The sequence below is a fragment of the Alligator sinensis genome, unplaced genomic scaffold (genome assembly GCF_000455745.1).
Source record: "Alligator sinensis unplaced genomic scaffold, ASM45574v1 scaffold474_1, whole genome shotgun sequence".
NCBI lineage: Eukaryota > Metazoa > Chordata > Crocodylia > Alligatoridae > Alligator > Alligator sinensis.
Genome location: NW_005843092.1, coordinates 323259 through 334322, shown reverse-complemented (window position 1 = coordinate 334322; position 11064 = coordinate 323259). Strand labels below are relative to the sequence as shown.

Sequence of the window (11064 nt, the reverse complement as noted above, 5' to 3'; positions counted from 1 at the left end):
AGTTTTGGGCTCCACAATTCAAAAAGGATGTGGAGAAGCTTGAGAGAGTCCAGAGAAGAGCCACACGCATGATCAGAGGTCAGGAAAACAGACCTTATGATGACAGGCTGAGTGCTATGGGGCTCTTTAGCCTGGAAAAGCACAGGCTCAGGGGTGATCTAATGGCCACCTATAAGTTTATCAGGGGTGACCACCAGTATCTGGGGGAACATTTGTCCACCAGAGCGCCCCAAGTGATGACGACGTTGAATGGTTATAAACTCCTGCAACACCGTTTCAGGCTGGGCATAAGGAAGAATTTCCTTACTGTCTGAGCCCCCAAGGTCTGGAATAGCCTGCCATTGGAGGTGGTTCAAGCACCCACATTGAACACCTTCAAGAGTAAATTGGATGCTTATCTTGCTGGGATCCTATGACCCCAGGTGACTTCCTGCCCTTTGGGCAGGGGACTGGACTCAATGATCTTCAGAGGTCTCTTCCAGCCCTAATATCTATGAATCTATGAATAAGAGGTGCCCTGGTGAACAGAACATCTCTGGTTCCTTGCTGCTCCCCCTGATGAATTTGTAGGCGGCCACAAGATCACCTCTCAGCCTTCTCTTATGGAGGCTGAAGATGTCCAGGTCCTTTAGTCTCTTTTCAGAGGGCTTGGCCTGTAAATTCTTAACCATACGAGTGGCCCTCCTCTGGACCCTCTCGAGGTTATCCACATCCTTCTTAAAGTATGGTGCCCAGAACTGGATATAGTACTCCAACTGTGGTCTGACCAATGCCGTATAGAGGGGAAGTATCACCTCCTTGGTTCTATTTGTTATGCATCTCGAAGTCTTCAAAGATGTTTCAAAAAAGTGATTTTTGGCTCCGATGTGGATTTCAGATTAAAGTTTTGGAAAATGTGGCCAATGCTTAGGAGCACGTGTCAGAGATCTAGAGACCAGAGCTCATTTTCCATCCTGTAACAGACTGCCTGAATGCCCTTTGTCCTAAGGCCCCATCTGAAAAACTGGGTCACTGGTTCTGAAAGTAAATACACCAAAGGTTGTAATGTTCACTGTAAAGTACTGTAGCCCTTTTTAAAATGTTACCACATTGCTTTTTCCAATCTTTCAGCATTTCCTATGATTTTTATATACCCTGACAACTGTTTGGCATATTTACTAATACTTTTAACCTAGCTCATGATATACAACAACCAGAAGCATTGACTTATAAATATCCAAAGTGGCTTTATACCATAACTTCTTTACAAATATGATTTAAGGGATAAATCCTCCCCTTGTAGAGAATGCCTGAGGGGTCCAGAGGGAGGGTCTGAAAAGGAACAGTCCTGTGGCTGTTATCATAATGCTGAGGATACAAGCAGCTCTTAGTGCACAGCATTCCTTATAATATCTGCAATGACTGGTGATCCACAACATAGCAATGAAGAACAAAATGGCCAACCTCACTGGATAAGAATTCAAGGGAATGCAAAAAAAACCCAAAAAACCAGAGAAAAAGTTGTATGTAACAGCCCTTCAGGATTAGGAGAACAGGACTTTAAAAAATGTTCCTGGACTAGTTATTAAGGTATTTGGAACTCCAGGATACCATAACCCTGAGGGGACGTTGGTGCAGATGTCTTAGATAACTAATGTACCCAAGGGATGTGAAGCTTACAAACCCATGATGTGGAAGTGGGAGGTCTTCTGGTTAATGGGAAGAGGGAAAATAATGCCATGGGAGAAGAAAGAAAACCTGTGACAAGGCAGTGAGGCTTCTAAAATGTCTGGAAATACCAACCCTGTCCCCCCATTCCCCCGCCCCTCCAAATATATCTTTAATGAAGAAAGATGTTTGGACAATCAAGAAAAATATCTTTCCCCATCTGTCATGGCTGTGGAGGATCCTGTTTGCAGCAGATTTAAAGGGACATCTTTGAGTTGAGAAATTAGGGCAGAAATTAGGGCAGAAATTATGACATCCCTGTAAAGACCCTCAGCCACTCAATGTTTCTAATAGAATACCAAGAATTTATTTTAAATCACAGGGTCCAATCCAAACTAAGTTAGGAATGACTGAATACCAATGGTTGCTCTGTGCCCTACTGCAGAGAGTGGTAACATCCTGCTCACAATACTGGGCACCTGGCACCTTGCCACCACTCCTCCCTGCCACCCACCTGCACTACACAAGCAGTGGGTGAGGGGACAGCTTCACCCACAAAGGGGGGCAGGCAGCCAGGAGAAGCATCAACAGCGGTTGCAACAGGGTCAGAAGTATTAGTCCACTTCAGACCCAAGCCAGGTTGATCCAACCCAAACCTTACCAACCACTGCTTTACTGTGTACAATAGGCGATGTTTTTCTTATGCTTTACCTACAATGATGTCAAAGTGACTGCCTTGTAATGTAGGCATGTTTAAATCTCACTTTAAACAAGCTATCGTAGGTTTCCACAGTGATCTATGCATGATAGCAGCCTGAGAGGCAAAGCTAGCTTATGCTGAGCTCTGTAGCTAGATCCAAGCCAGCTACTTCAAAGCAAGCTCAGCTGTCTTTACCATGCACTGCAGTCACTAGTGACCACAATGCAAACCTGCCCTCAGACCATTTCCCAGCAAATAGGTGTATAGTGCGCTTTCAAAACAAACAAACAAACACCACCACCACACACCAAATAACACCTTTGCCAGCAGCAAAACTATACAGAACCCAGAAGTGAACAAAAAGGGAAGCTGAACTTCCCTTCCACCCCCTCCCCCCATTAAAATGATCTCTCCATGCAAGGAAAGAAAAGTTTGCTGTGCCAGTGTCCATGTTATGCACCCTCTGTGGTCAGCACTGAAGCTTTTAAATGCCCAAACCTCACATTAGAAAATTTTTCTTCAGCATTAACAAAACAGGCAGCCTCAGCTCTGTAGCCACCCATGGTCATGAAACTGCTTGTGGATCACAGGCACACTTTTCACACGCTGCATTTGGGGCAATTACATTCTGCCCACTTAACCTTCCTCCCACAGGCAGTTTCAAATGGATATGGTGTTCTTCACATTCAGAATGTAACTGCTGCAGACCATAAAAGCAATGGCTACATTCCACTGCACAAGCTGGAGCACTTCAGCAACCAGTGAAACAGTCTACAGACCTCTTGAGAATGGCATAAGGGTTTACTAGTTGATGCCTATAGTATGCTTTGAGGTCTTTAGATGGAAAAAATAATGGCTACATGCTCATAAATGTTTTTATTAATGATTATTATTATTATAGGGGCAAGAAGTTTTGCATTCTAATACAGTAGTCCGGTACATTCAGTCACCCATGGTTTTTTTTCTGGAAAATGAATCAACAGAATCAAACAAAGCAGATTAAGAGAGACTAATGGGGTTAGAAGGCTAAAAATTAACCTATTCTGACAGCTGTTTAACTTTCAGCTATGACATTCAGCGGTGCATTTTGGTGATTTTATTTAGTTTATAAGTATCACTGGGAAAACTTAACCTTGAAACCTTCACAAAACACCTATTTTCCCCCCTGAACTGCAAAACAAGCAAAGGGTCTGGCACATGCATTTTCTATCACTATCAGTTCACATGGGCCACTCTGTTTATTTTGCATTATGCTTCAGTAACAGCAGCTGTATGTGTTAGGAAGAGTCTATGACATTGGGAACAACTGGCTAAAGCACAGAGTTTCACAAATCCAGTTAAGCACATTTACTGAGGCAGGGGCTGTAGAAGTTCTGGTCTGGCCTAAAATTGTGTCAATGTCCTAAAGCAATGATTCCCAATCAGGATCCTGTAACACATTTTAAGGGGTACCTTGAGCCAAAGGAAGGGTGCCCTGAGCCTAAAAAGGTTGAGAACTATTTGTCCTAAGAGCTACACAAATAATGCAAGCCCTCCAAGAGGTAAGACAGGCTTTTGCTGGCAAAAACTCATTTTTTTCCCTGGGGAAGAGAGGTAATTTGCTCTCTGTTCCTTCATCTGCTGAAAGGGATCATTTACCATTGGACTATCAAAGTACACTTCAGTCAGGACCCAGGACCATTGTACCAGGCAAGTTTAGGACTTGATCTTTCACCCATTAGGAGAGGTCCCACTGACTTAAATGGTGCTGCGTCTGGTCCTTTGGCCCCAGTTATACAGATATTTATGCACACGCTTAACTGGTAGCAAGAGGAGTCCTGTTGAAGCCGATACTTAAAAGAAGAAACTTAAAACAGCCCAAAAAAGTGAGCTGAAGATCCTCTGAGGCCAATGATAAAGCCAGCTACGTATCAGGCCCCACAACTATTAGAGCTATTCTAATTAGCTGAGGGGATAAACCAGCCTCAAGACTGTGGGGGAACAGGAAGGTGAAAAGGTGGCATAGCTCTACCTCTGCCACTTGGCCCTAGGTGTGGAATGGGTTTAACCATATATATGCTGCATCTTCACCAAGAAGGAGGAATATTTTTTATGCTCCTTCAGGTCCCTCCTATACCTCGTCCCTGCTTCAGGGTCTTGTTTATTGCTGCACTGGCATTCTAGAGCAGAAATATTGCTCTTACACCCAACTTCAATTTTCTTTTTTAAAAGAAACTTTAAAATAAGTTATGAAATAAAAATCTGTCTGCTCAGCACCATGTCAGTGAGGTGCTGATAGCAGTAGAGGTCTGCAACAGCAAGGAAGCTGTGCACTCTGTCCTAGATCAGTAATTGCAGAGGGCAAGCAAAAGTTCTGTCCAAGTGCAAAAAAATTAGTCACCTGTAGAAGAAACAGCACACTTCCAGCTTTAAATAGAAAATGCAATGGCATGTTAAAAACTGAGGTGCTGTTAAAAACTGAGGTGCTGCCTACCCAATAATAAATACCTCCAGTTAGTATCCTGTCAACCATGCAAAGAAACCAAAAAGGCTGACTACATAATCCACAAAAAACAAACAATGTGAAAATGACATTTGTGAGAACAAGCAGCCTATACTCACCGTTTGCCACATGCCATGGTTGATAACTGGTCCACTACTGGTCACACGACCTATGCCATTGTACTTCAGCTGCAGTTCTAACCGCCCTTTGCGCACACCCAAGACTATCCATGTGCTGTCTTGATGGCCTCCAGCAAAGAAAAGGACACCTTCAGGATCAAAGGTTCTAAAGTCGAACTCAGCCACAAGTCTGACCACATGGGTGTCAAGAAACAAATTACAGTTATGCAGAGATCAAAAACCTGTGTGCCTTCCATAACGATAGCATCAATACAGACCACTGTTAAAAAGTAGCAGCTTTTAACTCAATTCTAAAAAGCTGAACTATGGAGGCTATAATAATATGGAGACAGGAATTAAAGACTGGCCATATTTGAGAGATTAACCTAAGATCTCTGGGGATAGGACTGCCTTCTTGGTTACTTGTTTGTATAGTGCCTAGCATAATAGGTCTCTGAACCTTAATTAAGATTCCTGATTATGATAAAAAATTCAGACAAACATTAACAATCTTAATCTTAAATGGCTGTTTAATTACATGCACACATGGAAGAGGGAAGAGTCTTCAGCTCTCTTAAGTGTATTCTCACCTTGCCGGTTGTTTCCTTTTAAAGCGCAATCTTATAACGGGGGTTCCACTGAACATTCTCCCCAGGTACAAAGACTTAACACTTTTTGCAACAGCAAAAGACACACAGGGTATGATATCCTATAATCAAAACATTGATAGTTTAATTATCTGTTCACACATGAAGGCAAGAAGAAAAGAGTAAGCAGTATTTGCTTTCTTCTGCTCTTCAGCACTGACGATGTGCATGCAGTTGGTGATCAGGGTACTTTAATTATTATACTCCAATAGTAGATATGCTCTCAGAATACACTAATCTTAGTCACAAGAATGCCCATACTTAATCCCTTCCACTAGCTTCCAGTGGAAGCATATTATTTCTACAACAAAATAAAATCAGTTGTATTTCAGGCAGGTGCAGCCTACAGCTAAACAGGACAGGTAATGCTCTTACCGCCATCCTCATCTGGAAAGGGGACAGCACACGAAGCACACTAACCATAAGAAAACCCCCATCCCAGAGAGGCACCCTGTCTGGGAAAGATACTGGCTTCTTACACTATCCCTTTGCCCAACTCAAGTGAGCTTAGCACTAGCACTGGATATTAGCTCAAATATTATCATTTCAAAACTCTTAATAGTTATTTAAAATATTCGCCTTTTTTCCCCCACTTACTAAAATGCAAGCTAATGTACCTCACAAGTGTTCATGTCCTGGGAAAGCTTAACTCCCCCTCTGCCATCACAGTGACAGGTGTAACTTCCTGGAAAATTGACACACGTCTGCTCACAGAATTTCAGTTCGCATTCATTTACATCTGTACATCACCAAGAAGGTGAGGAGGGAGAAGAGAAATACCGACAGTTGTTATTACTACTTTTTATAACAAAGAGCCCAGAAAGTACATACTACTTTTGTCCTTCTAAGGCACTATTCTCTCCTATTGAGTGAGGTTGTGAATTTCTATCCTCAGAAATTTTAGGTATTGGTTAGCAAGGGGTGGGCAACTATTTGGGTCTGAGGGCCACTGAGGGAGTTTGGTGAGCTGTCATGGGCCAGGTCAGCATCCTCTCTCCCCCACCCCACCACACTGCACTCTCCAGATCACTGAAACTCCCTAAGTGGCTCTGCTCCATGCTCAGCTGGGTGGCTAGGATGGTGCTATGGGCAGGTGGGGAGCAGCATCTGGGAGCAGGAGAGGTGGGTGAGCCAGGTGGATGGGATGAGGCTGTGGATCGGCAGGAGCAGCATGCAGAAGCAGGACGAGCAGGTGGGGCCAGGATCTTAGGGAAGTGACAGCATGGTGACACCCTGCCTATGAAACCAGCGCCTGATGCAGGGATGTGTGCAGGAGGTGGATTCCAGCTCTGCCCTGGGCCCCGGCCCTATACTGTCATTGCCCCATGATTCTGGTCCCACCCGCTCATCCCACTCTTGAACAACACTCCCCACCTGCCTGCAGCCCCATCCCATCAACCCAGCTGCACAGGTCCCACCCCCAGCTGTGTGTGCAGGGCAGATGAACTGGGGTGCCTAGGCAGCAGGGCCGGGTCTGATGGCAGTGGCACCTGGAAAAAGCTGGCGCTGCTAGCGCTGCTGGGAAGCAAGTCTGGCCACCACATTGCCTCAGCCCTGCTGTGCACCTAGGAGCAGCAGGACCAACTGCATACACCATGATCTGGGCTGCCCCCCGCACACCAGGACCAGGCAGGACTGAGGGACCCACTGCAAGCTGGACAAAATCCTTTTGTGGGACGGATCTGGCTCAAAGGCCATATTTTGCCCACCTCTGGGTTAGACAAACACTTGTGTGGGATGGTTTACCCAAGGATGATCCTGTTGCCTTGAGCAAGGGGCTGGATTACATCACCTCTTGAGATCTCTTCTAATCATATACAGGCAACCCCTACTTAGCACTCTTAACTGCTGCTCCTCCCTGCCCACCTGCCAACCACTCTAGCACTATGTGCCAGAGCAGACGCCACGCTCCTGCTGCCCTGCCGGCCCTGGCCCTGGGCACTGGCCTGGGCTCCATGCTCACACCCCTGCCCACCCTCCCACCTGCCCCTTCTCACCACCGCTGCTCCACCCTGTCCATCCACTGGCCAGCCACTCCAGCACCACGTGCTAGAGCAGAGCCTGCGCTCCTGCTACCTCGCCATTCACCATTTCACTCAAAGCCACCGCCGCCGCCACTCCTCCCCACCCATGCGCTCAGCATTATAACAAAAAGTGCTAAGTGGAATCAGGTATTTTAAATGAGCGCTATAGCAAAACCACGGTAAGCAGAACCATGTTAAGCAGGGGATGCCTGTAGTTCTATGACTACATGCTTAAGAATCAGTGACTACACCTCACCCCACCATGTACTACAGGGAAATATGACCACCACCACTACCACCACTATCGTTCCCATCTCACAGATAAGGAATTTGATGCACAGATAGGTTCTGCTGTCCAAGGTTACCCAGCGAATGGGATCACAGCTTTGACTCCTGATCTGGCCTAGAACTTTCATTCATAGCCTGCACTTAACCCACTGGGTCAGACATCTTTTCTTTGGGCCCATTCTGCTATTCTTGTGCTGACTAGCTCATATATGTCCAGCTTAGGTTAATATGACTCCTCTTACAATTGCTTATCAATGTAATAATTGCATAAATGGTTTCTTAACAAAAAACAACAAAACACACCCTAACAACAAATTGGTAGCACTTCCAGGATTTCTCATCACTATTTTCTTTCCTCCTTTTGCATTTTCTCATGCACTTCAAAAATAAGGTAGAAAATAAACGCCATTTTTATGGCCCACAGGTATGTAATTACAAACAAATACCCTGCACTCAGTAAAGCTTGTGTGATTCTTGTCATTAAGCTTCTCAGATGAATGGCTCAAGGCAACCGCAGTTCTGGAATGCTTACAACACCCTCTCAGCTGCAAAAGTTTGCAGCAGAAAGTCTAGTCAGCAGAGATGTACATGACCCAGCGTACACAGGTCTCCTAGTTCTTCTAGCTAAATACTATAAATGGAGGTTTTGAAAAGACAACAACTGCTGCTCTGTATTGTTCCAACACCACAGATGGAGACGGCAGTATGACCAGATTCTCTTGGATCCCAGCCAGATCTGTGCTTGTCATTAACACAAGAAATCTCAGTTACTTTGTTCTATTTAAGACATTAAAGAGGACTGAAAACCTGATAAGAGTTGCTCATAGACACTGAAAGCAAACAGATGTCTGGTGGTTAAATAAGGAACCAAATCCAAAATAAGACCGAATAAATACAAGTTAGAGTAGCATGCAATAGTGCTTTTTACAAAGCATTTCCATGACCATACCTTGACAAGACTTCCTTAATTCATCATATTTGTAGCCTGCATCACAGAGACATTCATACGAGCTTATTAAATTTTGACAGCGAGCTTCTCCACAGATGCCTGTTGACACTGTGCATTCATCTATGTCTGCAAAACAAGCAAGATTACTTCAGTTTAGCATCATTTCAATGTTTGCAAGTATTAAGCATGCCAATATTCAACTGTCACCTCAATTACTTAAGTAACTCAGAATATCCTTGAAAATCTGTCTACAGGGTTGGTTTAATAAACATTGAAACTGTTCAGTGCCAGGAAGGAAGTGACTTCAGGCTTCCAAAGAACAACTGCTGGTCTTCCTTCAAGCCATAGTCTACCTTGGAAAAAGAATGCAAAGTAACCCAAAGGGAAAACACTAAGAAAATACACCCAGTTCATGGAGCCACAAACTATGGAACAAAAAAGAGAGAGAACACAGACAGGAAGTTAAGGGCTGATTTCATTTTTGACCAAACAAGTATAATTTTACAACCTAAAATACAAAGAACATTATTTTAACAAATACAGGATTCTTCTCTCCCCTGGTCAGGCGAAGAGAATTCCACATCATATTTAGTGTTATTTATGTCTATGGTTTCTATGCGTATGTATATGTGCACACACCTACAAATTAATTTCATTTAGTTAAAACAATTCCCACATTTGTGTCAAATGGCAATCTGTCAAATGTTCATCATTTTAAAGCTGAGATACCTGTCGCTTATATATCCACATTTACACACTTACTTTTTATGGCAATATTTTTGTTCCCTTTTGTTCAATTTGGAACACGAAGCCCATATTTAATAAAATAGGACAACTCCAGAGTCAAAATGTCCATTGCAGGATTGCTATTCTGGCTAAAGGATTGAAAACCTAAGATTTAATCAATGGACCTACTGGTGTCAATGGAAGTTGAAGCTATTGAGCCTCCCAGGATAAGGTGTCTTGTGGGAGTGACACTAGGAGGCAGCACAAAGCTTTTTGGTTTTGTATTTACTAGGAAGATAATTTATTAGTTTAACCACATTTCAGCTAGCACATAGTAAAATCCAAGTGTGGACAAAAGAATAATGGTTTTAACATGTGTTAACAGAACTAGGCAAGCACTAGGAGAGTTCAGGGTTTACTTCAGCCTGCTTACGTATATTAAAGCCACAACTGCTTTGTCTACACTAGGATTTTAGTACGTGTTAATAAAAAAAAACACAACCCAAAAGCAAACAATCAAACCGTAAACCATTTTTTGCAGGACAGGTGTATTATTATAAGCACAAAAGGAAAGTGGCAAAAATAAGCAGAGATAAACATTCCAGTTACCATTGATGGTATCAGCTGTTCCAGGGACACATCTCCAAGCTACAAGCGCGGACATGTAGTTTTCAAATGGTGTTCTTCCCACTTCTAAATATACTTTTTTGGGCCAGATCCTCAGTCAGGGTAAATCAATATAAGTGCATGTCAGTGCACACCAGATTAAGATCTGACCTTGGGAAACCAAGACAATCTTTTTTGACCAGTTTTTCATCACCCTTTAATAAGAACAGAAGAATTGCCAAATACTGGGTCAGACCATAGGTCTATCTTCCCCAGAAACCTGTATCACACTGTGGCAGAAAGTGGATGTTGAAAGGGAGAGTGAACTGAGTATGGCCAAGGTATTTTTCCACTGTTCCTCTTTCACTCGCAGCTACAGCATTTAAAGCATAGGAAGTTCTAATTCAGAGGCTGTATCCCTAATTCCCATGCTCAGTAGCTACTGATGCCCCTGTCCTCCAAGAATTTACCCAATCCCTTTAGGAAATGACAATGGAATCACAACACTCACCACTTGATATACTGGAAATATAATTCTGGTATTTATTTTAGGCTGGGGAAATTCACATATTGGTGCTTTTGCATGAATCTGGACTACTTTTCTACACCTGCAGCAATCTAGTTTCTTCATACAGACTGAGCAAATAGCCACAAAGTTTGGGAAATAAACTCTTTGTCAGTACATTAATCTGGAAAGGCCCCTGCACATTTTTATCTGCCTGTTTATCTGAAAAATATAAATAGACTTCAGGATCTGGCCATTAATGACCACAAGGCAAATCATGCCAGAAAAAGGCTGTTGGAACCTATGTTATTTAAACTCTGCTGTCATAATTCACCCTACAGTTTCAAATGGATATTATGTTGTTCTTCACT

At 43.3% G+C, this 11064-nt stretch overlaps 1 protein-coding gene across 1 annotated transcript in view; it reads right to left on the bottom strand.

Annotated features, from left to right (window-relative positions):
- Window positions 1-11064, bottom strand: part of GAS6 (growth arrest specific 6) — a gene marked incomplete at its 5' end in the record, with an annotated part of 65338 nt that overhangs the window by 23323 nt on the left and 30951 nt on the right. The window contains 4 exons of the mRNA XM_025193710.1: window positions 4949-5138; window positions 5539-5657; window positions 6213-6334; window positions 8857-8982. Coding sequence (XP_025049495.1) covers window positions 4949-5138; window positions 5539-5657; window positions 6213-6334; window positions 8857-8982 — 557 coding nt within the window. The remainder of the gene's footprint in view (window positions 1-4948; window positions 5139-5538; window positions 5658-6212; window positions 6335-8856; window positions 8983-11064) is intronic.